Below are 24,194 nucleotides of genomic sequence, written 5' to 3'. Positions count from 1 at the left end.
GTAGCCTGAGTTTGTCCTTGTTGCGGAGAAATCATTTAAAGCTGGTGTATCGCTGAAGTAGGTCGAGTCATTTCCATGCAATGATAGGCTACAAGCGTCCGTCCGCGTACACAAAATGAGAAAACAACGGCAGCAGGTAAACTTAACAGTGACAGTCCTGTGTGTGTGCGTGTGTGTGAGTGTTGGTGTGAGCCTGGGACATCCAGGAGATCTCTTTAGCTGTAGACACTCAGGACACTCAGGCCTTTTAAAGATGCTCCTTCCACGCCGTCTTCTTATTGGCCAGAAAACCAAATGCATCTCAAAGCCCCCAGGAATACCTACCTTTTCAACAGTAGTCACAGCATAATCACTCCTCACAGCATGCGATGCCCCCCCCCCCCCCCCCCAATACAATCCATCCAACAACCTCCCCCCTTAGTTCAATTCAGCTCAATTCAATTCTATTGACATGGGAAACATACGTTTCCATTGCCAGAGCAAGTGTGAAATAAAATGATTAAAAACTGTGCGTGCAACATAGGCCTCCAACCTCCCTCTCTTTCCCTCGCTCTGATTTAAGGCGTTGTTAATTTTGTTTCAATCCTTCATTCGTTGTGATACATTATATATAGGCCACCGCTCAACATTAAACGTGTAAAACACAACAGAAAGCCTCTAGATTAGAGTGAATCAGAGAATCCAAAGGGATCGATTAAGACACATTTTTGTTAATTATTCGTTAGAAACGAATACTTCATTTCAGTCAATTTAACATTGCTTTATCAGTTATTACGCACAGATGCGTCAATTGGGTATACAATAAATAACGCCTAGGCCTATAATATCATACCTTGGCTTCAATGGCCCATGCATTTCCCAGCCTTTTTCCAACACAAAAAGTGAACTCCAATAAATGTTGCAATAACAGAATTCTTTATTTACAAGGCAAATAGCATCAGCGAAGCCATATTAGTTCACAACTTGCATAACTGTGGTTTTAACTTCTCTTGTAATATCTAACTTTTGCATAAAACGCTCACACTAGGGCTATAAACGTCAATGCAGGGTGTACAGTGTGTGATTTCCGCGAACAATGCAGGGACAAAAGAAAAATACATTTCGGAACACGAAACACTAAGCTCTCTCAAGAAAGTCCATATAATATATTACATATTGCTTCAATATCCACATGTATCTTTTTTTTCTTCTTACAAAGCTCAAACAGTTCCGTGAGAGGGGGAAAAGTTAAAGAAATTATAAGTCTCCAACCCAAGACAGAACATGAGGAACTGAGCAATGAGATAGTAATAATGTGGCTTATTTATTATACTTATACTTGCACGCCAGTGTCTCTCACCGAAAATAGCCAGATAACACACTTTCTACATTCTCTAATTGTGTAGACTTCTTTTAAAGCAGATGTGTAAATTTAACTCGAGTGTAAAATAAAATGAAACCAATTTCATTTTACACTCTCAAGAGTTCGAGGTCTAATAAGGGTCCATTTGGTTACCAACTCTCCATCATTTAGCATGGGGACCACCTGGAACCTCCCTCAAGGACCACCGCTCACATCGCATGGCATATCTGCTGTTTTCAGTGCGAGGCATCTGATGCACAAACTAAGAATAAAAATCAGGCTCCAGTCTCCAGCAACTAAAATATGAACCTATAGCAACAATGCACACCCAATAATGTACACCAATCATTTAGGCCTATACAAATTTATACAGAGACAGCTTTATAATGTACAAGAACGAGAACAGACGAAATCTAAGGCATTTATGCTAGGGTTTTAGCATTTCAAGGTTCTTGCATTTTAGCTCTATGAAATTGGCAGACAATACAAAAACTACATTTAAAGTTCTTGAAAACCATAGGTAAAGAGAAGTCATTTTTGTTAAGTGGGTCCAAAGCCTAGATATGTCTATTTTTCTTCTTCTATTTTCTATCTTTTGAGGGGCAAAATAATTTGTTTGCACCCGTTCTGTTATAAATGCTAAAAATGCACTGCTACCACATGGCTTTAAGTCATTTCAAAATGTTGACAATCTTTGGAAATTTGCAAAGGGTTGTGATAATTCCTTAAAATGGCTCTAAAATGCTTGTTCTTCACAACTGCTGTATATGTTTTGTTTTATACATGTTTTTTTTTACAAAGGAAACAGCATTTATCAAAACCTGTGTTCTGTAATTGTACAGCAAAGCTACAACTTTATTGAAAGAGTCCAAAACAGCCAAAATGTTACTGTAGACTCCTCCGCCCCAAAGTTAACTTGCTAGAAAGTTCGAAATTCAGCATTACAATAATTCAAAATAAAATAAAAAAGTCTGGGCAATATGCCATCTAAAGGCTTAAATGAGCGAAGTGCAACGGCACAACATGCTGTCAATAGGGTTTGACATTAAGAGTTATTCTAGATTCTCAGGCCATTAATGACAATACATTCAGATTGTTCCATCCTCCGCCCATATACAATTATCCTGTAACATCTAACTTTGAAAGCAAAGTGACATCAATTTTGTTTTAAACCTGCTTTTCTGTTCATGATGGGCCACAAACCCTTCTGTCCATTAGGTCCTCTTGTAAAAACCAAATAAAAAACCAAGGCTTGGTTTTTTATTAAATAAAATAAAAAAATAACATTATCATAATAAATCCAATCAAAAAGGCAAGGGATATTTGGCTTGCTCCAAGTCTTTCCTGGGTTAAAATAGGTCATATCAAAAGTTTCATTTGTTTTTTTTTTATATTTGAGGAAATACTTTTTGAGGTCATAGAGAAGATGACTTGCTTTTTTGATCTGGTGACAGAGAAACCCCTACTGGAGTCAAACAATTGCATGTCATCACTGAACACTGTATAGTCGAACAAACCGCCTGAGGTCACAAAATATGGCTAAAATTTCTGTCATAGAGGGTCAGCCCGTATGGCCGGCCATGCATGACCTAACCATGGGATGGTCAGTGCAGTATTCAGCTCTGACCTCTGCTATAGAAGATGGCTGGAGGCTGAGAGGGCATGTGTCAATATGCGGATTAGAGCCCATTGTCCATCTTCACTTGATGGGCATTTTGCTCTTTTTGTCATATTTGGCTAAGAGTAAAATGTCCTCGGTGTAAATATGGTCAAAGATCATCTGCACGCCTCAGTCAATGCTGCATAACGTCGTTGTCGGGTGAAAACCTTGTATGTCCAAAACTGTTCGTTTTGCATTTATCATTTTAAAAATGATTGAAACTAGTGAAAGCAGACAATCTACAAGCACACAACGCCTCGCACCGCGAGGCGTTGTGTGCCGTTTTCACTACTTTTGTGCGACGGCCTTGTATGATGAAGCAGGGCTTTACTTTGGGAAAGAACGTACACATTTGGGAGATACGAGGTTTCTGCCCAACAGTGACGATAATCTATAAGGACTGGTGTGTGTGTGTGTGTGTGTGTGTGTGTGTGTGTGTGTGTGCGTGCGCGCGCGCGTGTCTGTGTGTGTAATGCGTATGTGAACTTTCTTGGTACAAATTGCAATAAAAAACTACTGCTGCGTCCAAACACACAGAGCAAAAATGTCTTTCATCAGGAAACTGTACAAAAATTACAAAAACTAAACAAAAAGAAAAAAAAAAGAAACCCTAAGATTCTCAAGTAATTATTATTGCTTGTTTACATCACACCAGAACAGATTGCACCTAGCAGCTTGTATGAAGCGTTGCACTCCAAACAACATAGAAAGCACACTTCTGTTTTATTTTACTTTTTTTTTGGAGTTATTGTATGGCTGTGTTGAATTTGTCCTCGTGATTTTTTCCGTTTGTCGTGTTCTACGCGAAAGGCAGAGAAGCAAGCGATTATCTGTACACTGTATACACAGCACACCCCCCCCCCCCCACAACCCTGACCAGAAGAGAAACCACAAAAAGTCCCACTTCCACTCAGCCTCCAACCCCCCTCCCTGCATCGTACCAGACCCTCCCACTCCCATTCACCAAACAAACAAGGGGAGACACACATACACACAACCCTGCTCTGAGATGCAGTTTTGACAAGACATTATTTTTTGGGGGTGGGATTGGGGGGGGGGGGGCACGGGGACGAGGGGGGACGACAACCCTAAGGAACAAAATAAATAGGAAGAGAAAATGTTTTTAGTTTATTGGTATTTACAATCTCTGTGATCCGTGATTTTAAAACCGTATAATGCAGATTTTGACAGCTTGTTCTCGTCTGAAACTACAGGACCAAGTATTTAATCCACAATCCATTGTTTTTAGAAGAGTCTCTTCGGAAAGAATACAACCATTACAGATAAAATAAAAATTCATCTTTTTTTTAACAAGTGCCTTGTTCACACTTTTAACCATTTTAGAAATTATTTATTTTTTCCCCCGTCATTGCTACTAGAATAGAGTCATCTACAATAATTAAAAAGAATCTATACAGAAAAATAAAACTTAATTTAATACATGATAAACTTCTGCAGTGTTTGTCCAAGATCAGTTTTTCAAACCACATCTTCATTCTAGATTCTTATTCTCACTCAAAAAAGGAAAAAAAGAAAAACCACAATAACTGAACAGCAAAAAAAAAAAAAAAAAAAAAAAAAAAGAAAAGAGGCAAAACCGGCTGCATGTCCAAGCTCCATCCGTAATCCACAACCTAACATGGAGTCTTTTGCTGCCATTTCGGAATCGCACAATCTGAGAACTATGTGAGGGAGAAAAGGATGAGGGGTATGTGTGAGGGACAGGAGCTTGTTACGAAAACGTGGGGAAAAAAAAGGGGGCAAAAAAAGACGAAGGAAAAAAAGAAATCAGTGTACATTGTTTTTGAGATGAGATTGTAAATGGCCGCAGTCCACTGAGAGGAATACATTCATCAGAGGAGGGATCCCCACCAGCCGCTACCCCCTCCCTCCATCATCCTCCTTCAGCCAGTGTCTCCCCACCGGGAGGCCTTACAGTAAGTCACAAAACGGTGAATGCAGCTGGACAGACAGACTGGCTCATCGCGAGGCGGCTCTCCCCCTCTGGTGGGTTTAGGTTTAGGTGTGTTGGGACGGCTTTTACTGGGGCGATCCTTCCCCAGTCCTCACTGCCTCTGTCTCTCCCTCCACTCCCCCCTCTCCTTCTCCCTGCCTCCATCGAGGGCCAGGTTCCCACCGGAGATCACAAAAGCAAGGGACAGAGAGAGAGAGAGGGAGGCCAGGTTGGGCCAGCACGGGGAGCTGGGGAGATGGGGGACAGGGGGGGCATGGTGGCCTGGCTGATTCAAGGGGGCTGCAGGCTGGTTGGGTAGTCGTGTAGTAGTAAGAAAGACCAGCGCGCTGCGCTCCTTGAACCGGCGGATCACGGAGGTGCTGGCTGCAGACTCCACACGGGTCAACAGTACTTCTGCAGAGAAAGGAGAGAATTATTTTCCATTGGATCGAGTCGCGATAACATCCAGAAATGACAAGGGTTCATCCAAGTGTTAAACCCGATGACTTTGAGCAATGCATCTCTCACACGCACGCACGCGCACACACACCATCAACCTTGAAACCCCACAGTTAATTACCTGGATCTCCACTAATGGCCAAAGAGTTAAATAATTGACATAATCTAAGTGGCAATATATTTCTATAAGCAAGAAAGGGGAATAAATCAAGGGACAGATATATACCAGTACCTTATAACAGTCTGACGTGCAGACAATCAAATGGCAGCACTTTGGTTAAATATTCATGGCCTTTTATTGGGCCTAAAAGCATCAGAAGCAACAACACCGTGTTCCCCACATACCAAACTAACTGTAATGATTGTACATGGTTGACATCAAACTAATGACACTGACCAGTAGCCTAATGGAATGCTGACCAGGTTAGGTAAAATATATATCAGCTATCATACAATCCGTTTACCACACACATATATTTTTGAGAAGACTAAAGTACTATGCATAGTAATACATAAGGACCGCAAGTCTACACTAGAAAGGGAGGGGGAGAGAGATTTATTCCGTTTGGTGTCCGTTCTTTCTCCCTGTCCGTAGGCTAGCGGACAACACCCAACCCGACGTATTAAAACCGACTAAAACGTACGTATGCCTGAACTATCCGTTGCGAACTTTTGTCAAGCATGGGGGCAGTAGTGAGGAAAATAACCTTTCCTCTGCAAAAAGAGTGGAAATATGTCGTTCTTCAACGTCTGTAAATATCAACCATACCTATATGGTACAAACATGGAAAGCTCTGTGGCATGCCGTGAACGGCATTCTCAGAGCCCATGGTGAAACGGCAGTGAGCCTCGATGGAGTCTAGCCTAATATGTTGAAAAAGACCCCATCTTACTTTCCTTTTTATGTAGACATTGTCCTTTTAAAGAGATGGAAAATATTAAAATCGTGTTGGTTATTGATTAATCACCAGATTCGAGAGATGGGGGCTACTCGTTGAGTGTGGTTAATTCACCCCAAATCCGTCTCACTTGCGTTTCGAATCGCTCTGTTCTGCAGCTCTGCTCTCGTATGCTGCGAGGTGCCATACAGGCGCAGCCCCAACGGGAGCGGAAGTGGAGCGCAGGGCGGGTCGGCCCGCACATAACGTAGAGGAACTATGCATTCCGACATAATAAACGTAAGTGCTCTCTCACCCAAAACGTACACAAAATCAAACATACAGAACAATAAACGGCCCTTAAGGGAGAGAGTGTCTGTACATGTATGTGCACATACATCAGTGCTGCCAGCTCACCAGACCACTGTTTACAGTTTGATGAGAGAGTGAGTGTGTGTGTGTGGGGCACACGCTTGCATGATTAGTCATCTACTAGAGACGAGTTAGCAGTAGGCCTATTCTAGAGCTACCGTATGACGACTTCGAAGTCCAAACACAGTTCAGACAGTTCATCCGTCGAACATGTGCAGTAACGTCTGCATGAACTAATCGGTCTGGCGCTAAAGTGCCCTCTGCTAATTACATTGTTGTCCTCTAAGTTCAAGTCAAGAAGCAGAACTCTGGCCAGAAGAGTTACGTAAGCTAATGAGAGTAAATTATTCACTAGCAGAGCCGCTCAATAAGCGTACACAAACACTTAGGGTCTTGCGATTAGACATATACAGTACCTACTAATGCCACTTGGAATGGGGAGAGGTAAAGAAACGCATTAAATTGTCCAGGGACCCCTTATGCAGTTGTTTACTGCAAAAGAATAATCCTGTGGGCTCCATTTTTTTTAAAAGAATGAGGGTACCTTTTATGGTTGAACTAAAGAGCTTCTGCGTTTTAAATCTCTGGCGAGGATCAGACCGTTGTCAAACCCCTCGATCCTACTTAGTCGAAGGACCACACGGCACAGTCCGAAGGAACAGACATCATCTAGTGCCTCTGAAGGAACAGACATCATCTAGTGCCTCTGAAGGAACAGACATCATCTAGTGCCTCTGAAGGAACAGACATCATCTAGTGCCTCTGAAGGAACAGACATCATCTAGTGCCTCTGAAGGAACAGACATCATCTAGTGCCTCTGAAGGAACAGACATCATCTAGTGCCTCTGAAGGAACAGACATCATCTAGTGCCTCTGAAGGAACAGACATCATCTAGTGCCTCTGAAGGAACAGACATCATCTAGTGCCTCTGAAGGAACAGACATCATCTAGTGCCTCTGAAGGAACAGACATCATCTAGTGCCTCTGAAGGAACAGACATCATCTAGTGCCTCTGAAGGAACAGACATCATCTAGTGCCTCTGCCTGCAGCCGAAAGCAGTGGAGACACTCAAGAGACACCAGCTGAGGAGGACATTCCCGAGACAGAGCCTACTCAAACCAGGCCAGTTCAGACCGGGCCTTCCCCCCTGTGTGTGTGTGTGTGTGTGTGTGTGCGTGTGTGTGTGTGTGCCTGGTCTGGCCTGGCCTGAAAACAGCGCCCCTCCCTTAACATGTGTGGTCAGAAAAGGTACTACACCACAGGCTTGAGGCTACATACGGACGCACCCACCCACCCACCCACCCACATACATACACGTACGTCTACACACACGGCCACGTATAGGAGCGGCGTGACCACCGCTCAAAAAGTGGGTATTACTATTGGTGTCAAACTGGGTGATGCAAATTGTCAAAAAAAAAGAAGAAAAAAAAGATATGGTGATTGTGAACGGTGATTTTCTATTATATGCATTTATTGAAAAAGAAAAAGAGTTTCGAATCTGAATATTATTGTGGTAACATTTCTTTCTGAAAAAGGGAGAAACTAGTGTTTAAGATTTTCCGGGAAAAATCTAATTTTAAATCCCGGGAAATTTCTGGCCTTTTACCGGGCTTCCCGGGAATTCCCATTAAAAAAAATAATAATTTTCAATTAAAACCATGGAATGTGCCTTTAAACAAGCTGAAATTCATTATAGATCCTATTGGGGGTGACATTGCGTAGCCCATCGTCTGAATTTCCATGAAATTTTCTTTGAAAACAGTTGATCTGTAAGCTCACAATGCCTTGTAGATTAGACGCTATGTGAGCTTGCAGATCGGCTATTTTCAGCATGACACAACACTCGCAAGACAAACTATAGCCTAATCAAGCTTAATGGGAGATGGACGAGGCTACACACAACTCTTCCCAATGCAAACAACAATGTTCCTCAATGGCTCGTTATAAAGCATCGCATAGGCCTACCTACAGTTACATGGATATTTATTTTGGGGGATATAACGTTTGCAAGATCATTCTTCATAGTTCACCCCAAAGAAAAACTTGGCTATACTTACAGAATATTATAGTGTAGTGGTAAAGGGACTGTCGGAACACAGTATTAATGAGCTTTTAATGAGCCACCACGTTATATTTAATCAAACAACAGGTTTATCTAGTATATGGGACGTGTAGAATTCCACAGCACTACGTCCACCGCTTCCCATGATAGCCAAACCAAACTTCCACTCATGCTGAGAATCGTCCAGAAGAGCGAGTCAGAGAGAGATTCATTTGTTATTGGAATTGGCAGGATTATTGTAGCCCTGAAACATGACGGTTGTATGATACGACCAGCATATTTCAGGGCTAGGATTGTATTGCAGAGCCTTGTTGGGCTTTAGCAGGACAGGACTGGGCATTCTGATATATTTTTCCTGTTAAAAAAGGAGGCGAGGATAATGTGACATGCAGCCAAATTTCCTCTGCTCTGTAGTAGGCCTTTCTAGTAATTAGTAGCAATTTCTAGCAAGAAAAAAACAACCTCTGGGATTCCCGGGTAACACAGCCATTTCCCGGGAGGCTAAATACGTTCGTTTTTCCCGGGAATCCCGCTTCCCGGGAATCCCGGTATTAAACACTAGTGTAAACCTATGTACTGTAGTGAGTCTAGTGACATGACGTCATAGTTCACAGGACGTCATTAGGAAGTCAGGAAGTGTTCATTCAGATTCCAGTGTTGATGCTGTAACATGCAAGCGGCAATAAAGCGGTGCTGTTAAGACCAGTACGGTTTCCCTCGTTCTTGTTCACTTCCCTTCATTTGTCCACCGCTTTTCTTTTCTAGCCATAGTCAACAACACGTCTAGGTACACATACCTGTTCTTGCCCAACGGAGGGCATGTTTTGGTTTCTACCAAGAACATCTAGGACAGTGGTTCCCAAACCTTTTAGGTCGAGACCCAAAAGATAGATTAGACGTTTGCCCGGGACCCAAACTAGTGAAAACAGCAGATCTATAAGCTTGTAGATTGTCTATTTTCACTACTTCTTAAACATCGGTTTTCTAATTTATGGATTTTCTTAGATTTTTCTTTTATTTATTAATGAACTTGTTCCCTGCCATGAGACTAGTTTGACAAGTTATGGCCAGTGGTCCAGGCTGCCACCGACGAGTTTGACGAGTTTTTGCATTTTTCACAAGTTAGCCACTGGATAGGGGTGTTTAAAAAAAAAAGAAAAAAAAGGAAGGAATCACAGCGGTTATGGAACATGTGAAATGAAGTAATCGAAAATCTGCCGCTCCATCCACTCCCTGTTTAATCTTTTCACTGAGGCGTGAAGCGTCCATTTCTCAGCTTCCTTACTTCGCTAAGCGTCATGCTCGCGAGGATGTTTTTCCTACTGGAGCTGAGCCGAGGCCATGCCCAACGCGGAGGTGCTTCTCTCGCTGTCTTGGCCAAGTATAGTTATTGACAAAACCATGACGGAGGCACAGCGTCTCAAGCGACCTTGAGCCACGTGAGGCCCCGCCGAGCGAGCTAAAGCGAGCGAGTCGTCGGGCCGAGCGTTGTGAAGGTCGATTGAGCCTACTCGAGTTCGAGTTGCGAACCCAGGGGGACAGAATAGTAAGTAATGTTTAGGCGAGAGCGTTTGTCTACTGACCAATCACAGCAAATCCTTGCACAAGCTCCTCCCCCTACTCTCCTCAGCTCCGGTGGCAATAACACTCTCGCGTCATACTCAACAGTGGGATTTTCAATGGCGGATAAATATGGATTGCAACTGCCAAATCAGTCGCGTTTCTTTTTTTCACAGACGCAGAGAAAGCGCGTGCGTGTCCGTGATCGACCGGGGGCCGATCGAAAATCTTGAACATATTCTGTGACTACTTGAAAAGGTAAGGAAAAACAAAAAATTGCTGACAGTTTGGCAGTAGTCTGGTTAAATATTCTGTCAGTGAATGTGTTGGATTACTTAGAAAAATCATTATACATTTTTTATTCATGAAAATTGTAGCTTTTGGAGGAATGTTTGTAGGACAAATCTTTTATTAAGGGACCCATAAAAGAAATGTGTCCATGACCCACAAATGGGTCACGACCCAATGTTTAGGAACCAGTGATCTAGGACAGTGGTTCTCAACCTTTTCAGGCCGCGACCCCCAAAATAATCATATTTTAACTGGGGACCCCCCCCCACCCTGACGAGCACTAAGAGTTGAGGCATTACATTTAGTATAACACGGTTCTATTGTGAAAATAGCAGATCTACATGCTCACAACGCCTCTTAACGCGAGGCGTTGTGAGCATGTAGATCAGCTATTTTCACAATTTGGTCAATGTTTAATTCTCCTTAAATTGTCACTTTAGAAATGTGCAGTTAACCTCTATACACTTAAACTTTGTTTATTTGTTTACTGTTGAGTGATAAAACAATGTTTCACATTAAGTTAATCATCTGAAGACCCCCCAAAATTTGGGGGTCCCGACCCACAGGTTGAGAAACACTTATCTAGGAGGTACACATACCTGTTCTTGACCCATGGAGGGCATGCTGGGCGCCATTGAGGTGACACTCATCTGGCCACCCATCTGACCCATGCTGCTGGTCGCCATGGAGGCGTTGTTGAGGTTCATTCCGTTGCCGTTGTACATGTTGCCGTTGTTCTGCTGTGCGAACTGGGGCGACGCCTGCTGCTGTTGTGGGAACATACTGGTAGAAAGAGAACAGACGATCAGAACTTCTGATGAAAACACAAATGTGAAGCAAAAGCTGATGATCTTTAGGAACATCAATGAATGAAGCAATTTAGTTGTATGCTGACACAAACACGGTATATCTTTTTATACCAAAGCACCGAAAAATAACGGACCTCCTCCTAAGTCAAATACACCAGTATGTCACGTGGGAATACATTCATTCTCTTCATTCTCTATAGGCCCATTTTGTGCCTACATAAAGATTACACCACAGCGCTAGCTGGTGGCAAAACCAAAGGAATATTGCCGCAATCATCAAAGACATTTATCGCAGTCTAACTGCTCAATAGCTGCTACTGCCAGTCAAAACAAATCATAGACGACTTTTGATTAAGAACTTCATTATATTTGAGTATTTGGCATTATGTTTAACTGATCAGCCAACAAGAGACTGCCAGCTAATTCAAGGCCAGGTGCGTTTAATTTAGTTTAGCTAGGTGTGTGATTTAGTTTGTCAGTTCAGTATGTTACATGCCTTCATGAGTGAGCTGCATACCATTGAAGAGGCTTCAATATTATATTATTTGCAATTTGGGACTGTGTTTTGAGAACATAATGAATAAAACCTTGAAGAGAAGAAGCCTCATTCCATTTTTACCGATTCACCATAGTGGTCACCCCTTCCCAACGTTTAAATGATCTATCCTACACTAAACAACAAATGGTTAATTACATATAAAACCAAAGGATTAATTAGAAATAGATTGGGGAACTAGGAACTTAGCAAGAATATAATAGGTTCTTTGATTTCTTTAATATCTCAGATCATTAGTGTTTGATGTTTGTTGGGTGTGTGTTCAGGAAGTGTCATCATTCTCTTATGGTGGTAAAAAACAAGCAAACAAAATTGATAGGCAGTGTTGGCATGGATGTATTGATTGTCTATTGTGTTCAGTTAACGCTTTGGTTCCACCAACACTGTGCCCTCCCAACAACATCAGAATGTTTACCAATAGAAAAGGGGTTTATATACTTGCTAATGAGAACAGACCAAACAAGTGTGTAGTATTTTGTTCACAGCTAAAGTATAAATGCATACACACCACACTAAAATGTGCTTAATTCATGGAAGTATTCTGACTTGTAAATAGCGACATCTGGTGGCACAAACAATACTAGCAATATTGAAAGTAGGCCTCAATTCATGTTTAGCAGCTGAAATGTCAGACAGTCTACTAAACAAATCTCCATTAAAGAAAACATCTATAATGTCAGATGTCAGTCATTTCCATATTTGGGAAAATATGGACACATTTTGTCCAACTTAAAACAACCGCAACCCGTTTCACACTTGCAAATTAATTCTGTCCTCGTCCCTTTTATGCCCATATATGGAGATCCCCGATGTCAACAATATTAATCCCATATCTGGGAATGCCCATATATGGACATATTGTGTCAGTCACCTGTGGTCTATGACGTCAGACATTTGTGATGTCAGAGGTCAGTCATCTCCATATTTCGGAAAATATGGTCACATTTTGTCCAACTTATACAACCAACCAGGTCTGTGCATTTTTTGGTGGCCAAGAAATGTTATAGAAATCCATGGATAGCTGAGAAATCATTTTCTTGGGGGGGACTATCTTTAGCTATGAAACATAGTAGAGTGCAACATTCTTTCTCACTGTGATTTCATGAATAAACTAATTTATATAATTGAAACCAACTGTGAATTCATTACACTGGAAAGTTACCTATTGTATATTAAGCGGCATAATGCAGTGGGAGCAAGTCATTTAACATGTATTTTCTCTTAAATATAGCAACGTTAATATTTCTTACTTGAAGTTAATGTGAAGTTCTTCAGGTAAGTGTTAGAATTTAGAAGGCTTATGGGCTAACTGACTTCCTCCTAGTGCATAATCCCGCTTATCCTCCTGAAGTGAGTTTTTTTCCTTCCGATAATTGAATGATCATCCCTTACATACAATATTGTTCCACTTTTTTCCTAGAGCTTGGAATACACACAGCAGTTAAGTACAGACACGAGTAATTCACACACAGACTGCTTTAACCCCCGGGCCCATCGTTCTCACCTGTTCCCCCCCACGTTGCCCTGCGGCCAGCCATTCATGTCAGGGGAGCCCTGGAAGGCTGTGTTGCCCTGGCCCTGCTGCATCATGGGGGATTGGGCGTGAGCCATGCGGGGCGAGAGCAGGGGGCTCTGTGGCGTGCCGGGACCCCCGAACCCTGCGTCTGCTTGCTGGCTCATACCTGCAGTGGAGTTACCCAGACCAGTCAGAGAGGAAGAGCTACTGCTACAGTACCACTCACTTTAGTTCCAACAGCCACTTAAGGCATTACACCTCATGAAATGTTAGTTTGTAACTTTAGCTTTAGTCACTTGGTTTTACTCACTTTTAATTTGACATGAATTTATATTTATTTTTACTCAATTTGTTAGTGATTTTAATGGATATTGTTCTATTGTTTCACATATTTCCGATGCTTCTCATTTATGTAGTTTCTATTTTCAGCAAGCAATTTCCTGAGGAATGAATAAAGTTGTGTCTGAATGTGAAAATGTACCTCTCTACTACTCACATACTGTACAATTGGTATAAGATATGCATTAATAACAGTGTGACAAAATGGTAGCAGATGACCCGTGGAGTGATTCTAATGACTTTCTGAGGTTTCACTGAGGATTGTTCCTTATTGGTGCATTGCTCTGGGATGCTGGTTACGAGTAAGCAGAGACGAGGTTAACCTACATGCACAGCAGCACATTAGTAGTGAACAGGCAAGGGACTAGCGAGTGAAGGGAATGAGGAGGCAACAGAGGAAAGGAAAGGAGGAGACAGTTCAATTAACACACAGTACTTTGCTCCTTATGTACCAACCCACCGGCTGGTATCAGATTAAGAATGAGGGATTGACCAAACATGTTATGCCAACTCCGCAGGACAGCGATAGCATCCTAGATTATCAGATTATCCCCTGATCCAGATCTTTGGATTGGGCCTTTATTAGTGTTCTCCCTTATTACATTCACAGCATTCCAGCCTTCATCCAGAATATGGGATAGTGACTGATTGTGTCATGTGCCCTTGGCGCCCTCTAGTGGTTGCACAACAGACATGTAACGTAATTACCATTATGTGAGGTCACCATGCAAGGCACCATTTTGAGCAGTGTCTTGGACAATGGCAACGTTATGATTGGAATTCAGGGATGATTGCAAGTATTACGTTGACTGCCTGACGTGCTATGACCGGCCAAGTGTAGGACGTGCTATGTGACTCGGAGCACATAATGGCGTTCAATGAATGCAGTCAATCCATGTGCGGGATTGCGAGTCATATGAGCGGGACTATGACAATCATGTGATAGTGTTTGACCAGAGACATACCATGTCCCCGCGGAAAGACCACAATGACATAAACAAACAGGGTGAACTACAGATAAACCCTCTGTATTAATTTAACTCTTAATAGTGTAAACATTTACCCAAATGGTACACTCTGAGATTAGTACACTCTCAGAGTTAATACAAAAAAATGAGGATATTGCTGCGTAGTCTTGAGCAGGGGTCTTCAACAGGGGGTCTGGGACCCCTAGGGGGTCCTCAGAGTTACTACTGGGGGTCCTCCAAATCATGGCGTGATAAGAACTTATTTTTTCTACACTACCACTTGAACCCTTGTATCCCTATTGTGTGTGGAAATTAGCCAAGAATAACCAATCTACAAGAATAGCCGACCAACAAGCTCACAACAGTTGTGAGCTCGTAGATCTGCTATTCTTGGCAAAGAGGTTTGGTGTAGAGGGAAACAAGAGCAGTCAGACTAAGTATTGATGCTTCAAGTGGTTAAACGTCTAAAAATACACATTAGACCAACAACCTACACTGATGATAGTGCTGTCCAACGAGTCTAATCTGTACTCTGTCTAAGAAATCTATGAACATTTTTAATCTCCAACACAATTTTATACAATATGTAGTGGGGGTCCCTGCTTTATCACTCTCTCTCAGCTAAGGGGTCCTTGGCCTGAAAACGTTGAAGACCCCTGGTCTTGAGTGTGGAGACTAGGGGTGGAGGAAGGGGGGATGGGAGAGGGGCAGTACCTGAGTTGGGAAACTGAAAGGCACTGTGCTGCATTTGTGGGCTGAGTACGGCCCCGTACTCTCTCATCATGTTTGCGTTTCCCATCATCATCTGGGAGGAGGAAGAGGAGGAGGAGGTGGAGGAGGTGCCATGCAGGTGGAGCTGGGAGTTGGGGGGGAGAGAGGGCAGGCTGGGGGAGAGAGGGGAGGAGAAGGGGCTGGTGGGTGGCGGTGGCGAGGCCAGGCCTGTACTGGTACCGTAGCTGGGTGGGTAAGGGAACTGCTGGGGGTTGGCCTGGGGGATCCGGGGGTTGCTCATGCCTCCGGCCGCCGCCGCCATGTTGGGCGGCAGGTTGAGGCCCTGGGCCCGCATGGCCATGCTCCGCTGCTGCTGCGCCTGCTGCGCTTGCTGCGCCTGCTGCACCTGCTGCTGCCTCTGTCTCAGGTGGTTGGTCACCATCTCCCGCTGGCGCTGGGCCAGCATCTGGGCGTTGATGGTCCCCTGGACGAGGGGCAGGGCCGGGAGGTGACGGCGGAGGTGAAGAGGAGAGACGAGAGAAAAAACAGAGATGGCTGTGTTGAGTTTATCGGTTTGATTACCTAACCCAGTGGTTTTCAACATCAAGGTCCACTATTTATTCTGCATTCTACCACTTTTTGTGGTCACATGTTCAGATACTGGATTCTGATTGGCTTAAAACAGTGGTAAATCAGTCAACAACCTTGAGTTGGCTCATGGACCCCGCCCACTGAAACAATTAATGATTGTAACTAAATAACCTTGCAAGTTACAACCGTGTTTTCTTTCATTTATATGGTAGAAGTGGTAGAGAAGCAATTTACCATTCGAGGGTCGTGGGTTGTTGGCTGATTTACCACTGTTTGTGGTGGTGAATCAGCTAACAACCCACTCCCTCTTATGGTAAATGGCTTACTTTGATGAGATTCAGCTTCTCAGACCCAAACTTAGAATATTTTGTTATCGTATAATTTTTAATAATTATTTGGGAAAGTGGAAAAAAATTAAATACAAAAAATAATTATTAAAAATAAATGAAAAAGGTTATCGAAAAAATACGGCCTGCTCACGTATTAGGAGGGTAATATGAGTCACCAGAAAAGATAATGGGTGTTTTTAATGAATCTATCATGGTTAAAATGAAGTTTGAAGTTACAATGGGTGTGTGTGGGGAGAGGCCCTAGGCCTGGAGGGCCTGGTAACATTTACATCAAATATCTAAATATTGAATCAAGCAAATTAAAAACTCTTCAGGGTGTTCATAAAAGCCTGATTAGACGATAAAATTACCAAAAGTTTTTTTGAAAGTGAAATATCCCTTTAACCAGTGCTAATGATAGGCAAACCAATTTCACTGCAACTGTGTCACAATAATATGTGGAGTTAATAACGTGTAGAGTGTTTACTGTAACGAGGGCAGTGGACACAGACCTGGTTAGGAGCACTGGCTCTTAGAGGTAGGTTCACATTGGACACACCGCTCATCTGGCCCATCATTGGCTGACGGTTCTGGTTGAGGGAGGGAGAGGGAGGTAGAGAGGGAGAGGTTTTAGCTCACATCATTCACTACTACCATCTGCTATATGCGTGTGCGGGTTTCCCAACTGGTCTGAGCACAACGGTGGGGGTGAGATGTAAGGGAGCGCTTGTTTTCGGTGGAGACAACGGAGGCGCGCCGTCTCAAGTGGACTATGAGGTTATGAGTTATGTATTTAATGCCACTGGACAGAATCGTAAATCTTCGTCCCCCCGACTTTCGGCACCTCCGCGCTCCCCTACTATATACAGGTATATCATCATGTGAGGAAATTCTACTCTCCTTTTCTTTATAAGTTAAAGTTAAAATTAGTGTGCAAAACTAGCAGTCAATTAAATGAAATGCAAAAGTACATTGTATGGTAACTATGACCTATTGCCTTCTGTCCCTTTTCAATGATAAACAATGATCATCTACAATTCTACATCATAAATACCACTAGTTGCCAGCAGGTGGCAGATTAACTCAATTACCCAAACTATTACTACAGTATGTACAGGAGACCTGCCAAAATGTCAACCCCAAGGCTAACTACACCCTCCCCCTTATCTGTGTGCACCATCAAACAGCTATTGATCAACCGTAAGACCCAGTGGTTGCATCAGAGCGAGGAATCGATGGACAGCAGTACTTGCAGCAGTGTGCAGGTTTGTCAGAACACAGACGTGTGTGTGAGCAAACCTGTGTGTGTGTGTGCGTGTGTGTGTGGGTGTGCATACCTGCTGTGTGTGTGACTGTAGCCGATGCTGCAGCTGAAGCCGTAGCGTGTTAGGCTGGTTAGGGACCACCCCGGTTGGCCGGAGCCCAGGCCGGGCCTGCATTCTCAGCATGGGGTAACCTGGCCGCGGGCCCATCTGTCCAGCCATGGGGTGGAAGGCAGGGTCCTGCATGGGGTTGCCAGGGTAGCCCCTCTGGGCCATGTGGGAGGGTGGGTGGGCGAACTGCTGGCCGTACATGGGGGGCTTCTGGTCGAGCATCATGGAGGGTTCTTGGGAGAACTGGTCCTGCTCCACTGACTGGCCCTGTCCAAGGGAGACACACGGCTTAAGCATGATTCTTAAGGACACACTCACTGGCATGTTATGGGTTTAGGGTCTGTGTTTCATATTTCTAGTGTGTCGTCTTTCCAAGTCCTACTCCCTCCCCTCCATTACACCAGTGCAGTGAGTGACTGATTGTCTTGTTTTGTTTTTTCTCTCTCTTTTTTTAAATATATTTTTGGGACTTTTCTGCCTTTATTTACAGCTCTAAGTGGAGATAGACAGGAAACGTATAGAGACACGGGAGAGACATGCAGTAATGATTGTTGGGAACGGAACTCAAACCGCTGGACCACGGCCCAGGAGTGAGTGACTGAGAAAGCACCGGTGCATACCTGGTGTATAATAAAGCATTAAGCCACAGAAGAGGCCGTGGCTTACCATGAATTTTACAATGGCTAAGAGACATATAGGAAGCCTGAAGCAGAGCGAAGGGATTCCGACTCTCTTCGCCCATGTTGAATCTAAACTGAACCAAAGTTATTGCTTTTCTAGAATTGTTACCAGGGCCGCTGCTGGCCACCCAAGTGGCCAGCATTTGGGTGGCTTTTGCTTAACGCCACTGGACACACACACGACCCACGCGAGCGTGCAAACAATCTACATGTAATGTGTCAAGATAGTCTACTTTCGCCATTTGATTTGTCCCAATGTTGGTGCTAGATAAATAACAATTTAACACACTGGTAGAACGGGTGGGGAACAGTCCACAACATATCCAAACCATGAAACTTGAGAACGCACGCAGGTTGTGACTCATTATTTAGGTGGTGGAGAAAATTCCAGCATAGTCTTATCTTATTGCCTAAAACAATCCAATTCTATGATGCCTAATTGTAGTTGTGTTTTATTTTTGAATGAAAATAATCCATTTTTTTTTTTTTATGATCGTCGTGGCTCATTTTGGTTCCCACTCGGCACCGTGCCATCGTATCTTTCTTGTTTTAAATTATTTCCTCCTCTTACCTTGGCATATGAAAAACAAAATTGTGCATTGCAATACATCCATGGAATGGCACTGTAAATATTTTAAACAAAATGTTGCCTCAGTGATACTGATACATGTGATCCTAGCTAGTTGTGTGTTCATTATTTCATATATTACCACAGGACTCAGCCAATCAGAATCAAGGACTGGAACTATCTGTTTTTGGGAGCAGCCATAGCTGAATGGGTAGAGAGCCTGCCTGGGAAGCATATGGTCTCATAGATTCAATTCCCCGGCAATGTGCCGAGGGGTCCCTGAGCAAGACACTAAACCCCTAAAGCCCACGCACTCACCTGGGCGAGGCTGAAAACTGAATTTCCCCTGTGGGATGAAATAGGTCTAATTATTATTATTAATTAAAATACATGGCAAACATCATTTGATCCCTAGCAGAGTGTGGGCTTCTGGGTGTGCTCTAGCTTAGAAACCTTTAACCTGGAAGTAACTTCTACACTGTAATATAATATTGTGAGAAGGCAAGAAAATGTAATACCATTGTTTTTAAAAAATGTAAAAAGAGAAAGGTAATATTCACAGTTATGTTATCCATTTGTGTGCGGCAGCTGCTCTCTCAGCCCTCGTCGCCGCTTCACTGGCGGCTTTGCCATTGTCTCTACAACGACAACAATGGAGGCGGGGCAGGGGACCACCTGCTGTGTGTATGCACCTACCACAACATTTATGTTGTCTCCCCTGCACGCCAACGCAGTACCGAAGGGCATGAGGAGAGAGAATCAGGGACGATTTTGCTTTTATGCACCACATATCTAGAACAAACTCCCAGAAAATGGCAGGTGCTGCAGCCTCTCTTATTTCTTTTAAATCACCTTTGCCCGCTGCCTTTCATCGAGTTTCTTTTCTTCTTTCTTTCTTCTCTTCTTCTTCTGTCGTTTTATAATGTGTCTCCTTTACTTGATGTTTTGTGTAAAGCACATTGAATTGCCTTGTTGTTGAAAAGTGCAATACAAATAAACGTTGCTTGCCTTCTCCATAATCGCTGAAGCTCAAATGGGAATATTTATTTGTTTGCTGATGCCTTTCTGACAGTCACGAGGAGTAGTGGAGCTGGTGCCGAGGCACTTTGTAGCTGTAGTTGTTTATGAAGAGCTGAAACACTGCAGAACTGACAGACTTTTGTCAAAAAATAATATTGGATTGAGCAGAGGGGCTTTGCTCATCAACATCATGAACTGGTGTTCAAGATGTCGTTTATTTAAACAGGTGTTTCCGTATTATTAAAGACATTAAACCAACAAATTCATAATTATTTTTTTTAGTTTTTGTCGTTTTCCTAAGCAAATCATTTGATTACCGTCTCCTACCGGCTAATGTATCTGGTAGGAAACAAAAAGTAGACTCTTGGTGTCTCCTACCGGAAATACACCCGGTCATCAAATTATTGGCTTAGGAATGTGACAAAAACAAAAAAGTATGAATTCATGGTTTCATGGGGTGTGCAATTGATAGAAAATAAGTCATTTTTGGGGTGAACTACTCCTTTAAAGTTACAGTGAATTGGATGCTTGGACACTGCAGGCAGAAAGCTCCTGTACAGATGTGATAAAGTATGAAATGCAAATATAATAAACGGCTTCACTTATTTTGTGGCACACGCTTGTATGTTGAAGTAGGGAATTCATTTAAAATATGGAGTATAATATTGAATATTGAAATATGGAGATACAAGGTTTCTGCCTGACAGCAATAATATAGTATACTATACATACATTCCTTGTTGGTCCTAAACCTTAAATCAGTAGCCTAATCAGTAGGAAGCATGAGGTCAGTCTGTTGTCTCCCCAGGCGCGGCAGAGGGAGAGCAGAGCCCAGGATTACAGCTTAGGTAATTGGCACTGGGTGAAAAAATGGGTTACAAAATCGTGGGATAATAATTATGTAAAAAATAATAATAATTCAGTAGCCCAAGATGTTCCCAGTCTTGTTTTGTGTTGTGACTAAATACTATGACAGCATTTGTGCCTTTCAGCTTTGGGAGCATGCATGCATGCACACAGACAAAAAGTAATCCGGCCCGCACGAAAAGTCACATTATGCAGCCCGTACCTAAAACTGAGTTTGACACCCCTGGACTAGAACAAACAAAACAACAAAGACTTTGATGAAACCTAAAACAAAAGCCCAAGAAAGAACTGAAAGGAATTTCATCACAAACAACATGAGCATGAAGCACAGAAGGCCAGTGAAGTGAAACATACTGTTGGTGGGCCTCACCTGTCCTACCAGCCCAGGGATGCCAAGCGCGCGGTCGATCTCCTCCAGGCCATCAAAGTCCTTCAACACAGTGTAAAGCTGGGACAGCAGGGCTCCCTCGTCTGGCACCCCTCCGTCAGCAGAGCCAGGCCCCGTCGCACACATCCCCAACTCATCCTGGGGACCTGGGTACACCGACCTGTGGAAAGGACAGATTTATTTGTATTTATTTTGGAAAAGCCCCCAATGTGAGGAGAAACAACTTCTATTCTGAAGAGGAAAGGTGAAATGTATCATAGGGTTTGGGGGGCTTTTACCCTACTCTCAAGGAAATGCTTTGATAGGATGATAATGGAAATACCTCATAAACTGTTGTGACTTCATACACTTTATGGGCGCTATTGCATTTGCCCTCTTTGGGGATCTGATGATTTTCATTTATTTTAAGTGTCTGGTTTTCTTTTTGTTATTTTGTTTCTGCTTGATGTAAAAATTGTCTAAAGTTTGTGTACAGTTTGTCTTACAAGTTTGCTTGAAAAAGAAAAAAAAAGTAAGGAAATAATAATAATGTAATTTAGACCGTAAATGAAAGTCTCTGCAAGATGATTTTCATAGTACTTCATCCAAAATCAAACAAACTACGGTATGTGCTGGAAAGTTGACAGCAGTCATGTCAAATGTGGTGTTAATTGTAGTCAATGGGCATTTTACAGTGATTATATTATCAGTTAAAGTATCTTACCTGTTTTGATTTACAAAGGATGCCTGGTCAATGGGCATCATGCTGTCTGGCCATGGGGCTGTCTGATTGGGAGGGGGCTGCTGCGTAGAGAACTGGTGGGCTGCCATACCCATCTCCATACCTGGCTGGGCTAAATGACCAAGGAAGGACAACTGGTTAGAGAAGAGTCATTGAGGCCCGACATTACACCAAGTTCTGCAATTTCACAACCAAGATGTCAGATGAGGATTGAGGAGCAGGGGTTGTGAAGCTGACCTGAAGTCAGTATGCACTTCAACCCAACGCAGTTATGAGACTGGCTTAAATATTATGAGACTAAGATGAGATGACGAGTTTAGATTTTCTATGTTGTATCATGGTAAGCCACAAGGTGGCAATCTTTACAACACTGAAGCAGTGATATTGCTGCCAATAGGCCCAGAATTGATCCAATGAGGTAAAACAAAATGCAAGTGCATTCAGCTGGTGTTTGTAGTGCAATGCTATGGGACACTTCATTCACAAGCCCCACTTCCCTCCTGAAGAGAAGTATCTAGTCTACTAGTAGCGAAGTGGGGTCTCTTCTCTATTGGTTCTGCATTGTGTTCAGGTAGGACAGGCTCTCACCATTGGCCATCATTGGGGACTGGAGCATCTGCCTGGGCCCTGGCTGACTGTTGGGCCTGAGAGGGGCAGTGTTGGGACCCATTCGGCCCTGCATGGCACCCTGCTGACCGGGGCCAGAAGCTCCAGGAGGAGGTGCTGAGGCAGACCCGACCCAGCCCTCCTGCTGCTGCATGCCTGGCCGAGGACCACCCGGACCCATGAGTCCTGGATTGGAAGAGACAGAAAGCGAGGCTGACAATAAAGAACACAGCAGATGCCACAGATGCGGTATTGGTCTGTGACATCCACAATATAAATCCAGAGGATATCACATGTGACAGTGACAGAGTTCTGCTCCAATGTGGTTGCCTCTACATTTCCTGCTAAAGGAAATGAGTCACTACCAGCTGTGACTGACACAGAGAGAGAGAGATAGAGAGAGAGAGAGAGAGAGAGAGATGTAAGTGGTACAAAATGCTACAGAATTGAATCACACGTACTGTAAAAGAAAAAAAGAAAAAAGAATTCAGGCTTTCCGCTAAATTTCTGTGAGATAAAGTGGGTTGCCCTGTGGTTTCTCCATTGCTGTGGTTGAAATTACGTCAGTAACAGTTGATAATAGAGGAAATCCAATGCCAGTAATGCAAACTAGTTTGCGCAGCAACAGATCAATCAGTGTTACTTGTTAACTCCCGAGTTTGATTTGGAAATCCAACACCATAGCAACCAGCCAAATGAAACTGAAATGCTGCAGTGCCTGGTGAATGTGTCTACACCAGCTACCTCTTGGCAGGCAACCAAAAATCATTTAGAGGTTATACTTCACATGTCAGGGAAGTGAAATAAGGCGTTTCTAAATGTTTTGATTTACCATCTATTGTTTCCAGGAGACATTTCCCTGCCATGGTGTGATTTACTAGAAAGACTTCTTGTATTAACTCTCAAATACCTGGAACGCGCCCGAGTCGCGTTAGATTTTAACCACTTTAACCATGATTTTATGCTTTAACTATTGAAAAATAGCAGATATACAAGCTCACAGCGCGGCACCAAGTGCCGCACTGCGAGCTTGTAGATCTGCTATTTTTGAAAAATCGTGAAAATGTGTGCAAGTCTTTGAACATCTTTGACCCGAGCTTTGACCCGACTTCTAAATCCTTCTTCTAAAGCATGTTGTTCTCAAACCTTTTCATGTCAAGGACCCCCGAAATTACATGTATTTGGCCACGGACCCCCATCTCAAAATATGTTGTTCCAGGGACCCCCAGAAGCAAATATTTGAGTTACAAATATTCGCTTTTAAATAGATATATTCAAATACTTGCAAAAAAAATCTTGATTTTTCAAAAATAGCAGATCTACAAGCTCGCAGCGCGGCACTCGGTGCCGCGCTGTGAGCTTGTATATCTGCTATTTTTCAGTAGTTAAAGCAGTCAATAATCCTAGGCCTAAATGGGTTAAACGATTATTTGCCTAACAGAGGTGGCAACTCGTGCATATTTTACAGACATGCTTTATCTCTCAAGTTCTGACAATTTTATGGTTTCAAATGTAGGTTAGAATTAATAGAGCTGGACAGGATAGATAAAACAAACTTTGCCGTAACA

At 43.0% G+C, this 24,194-nt stretch overlaps 1 protein-coding gene across 1 annotated transcript in view; it reads right to left on the bottom strand.

The window, feature by feature from the left end:
• Nucleotides 1–906: 906 nt before the first annotated feature.
• ncoa2 (nuclear receptor coactivator 2) overlaps nucleotides 907–24,194 on the bottom strand; it is a 130,085-nt gene continuing 106,797 nt past the window's right edge. The window contains exons 14-22 of the mRNA XM_080752203.1: nucleotides 22,609–22,812; nucleotides 22,003–22,132; nucleotides 21,282–21,459; nucleotides 17,741–18,043; nucleotides 16,916–16,993; nucleotides 15,487–15,967; nucleotides 13,454–13,631; nucleotides 11,184–11,367; nucleotides 907–5,370 (exon numbers count right to left, since the gene is read on the bottom strand). Of these exons, the coding sequence (XP_080608329.1) occupies nucleotides 5,359–5,370; nucleotides 11,184–11,367; nucleotides 13,454–13,631; nucleotides 15,487–15,967; nucleotides 16,916–16,993; nucleotides 17,741–18,043; nucleotides 21,282–21,459; nucleotides 22,003–22,132; nucleotides 22,609–22,812 (1,748 nt within the window). The 3' untranslated portion in view covers nucleotides 907–5,358. The remainder of the gene's footprint in view (nucleotides 5,371–11,183; nucleotides 11,368–13,453; nucleotides 13,632–15,486; nucleotides 15,968–16,915; nucleotides 16,994–17,740; nucleotides 18,044–21,281; nucleotides 21,460–22,002; nucleotides 22,133–22,608; nucleotides 22,813–24,194) is intronic.

Source organism: Nannobrachium achirus, assembly GCF_963921795.1.
Source record: "Nannobrachium achirus genome assembly, chromosome: 21".
Taxonomy (NCBI): Eukaryota; Metazoa; Chordata; class Actinopteri; order Myctophiformes; family Myctophidae; genus Nannobrachium; species Nannobrachium achirus.
This window is presented reverse-complemented; position numbering and strand designations above follow the sequence as displayed.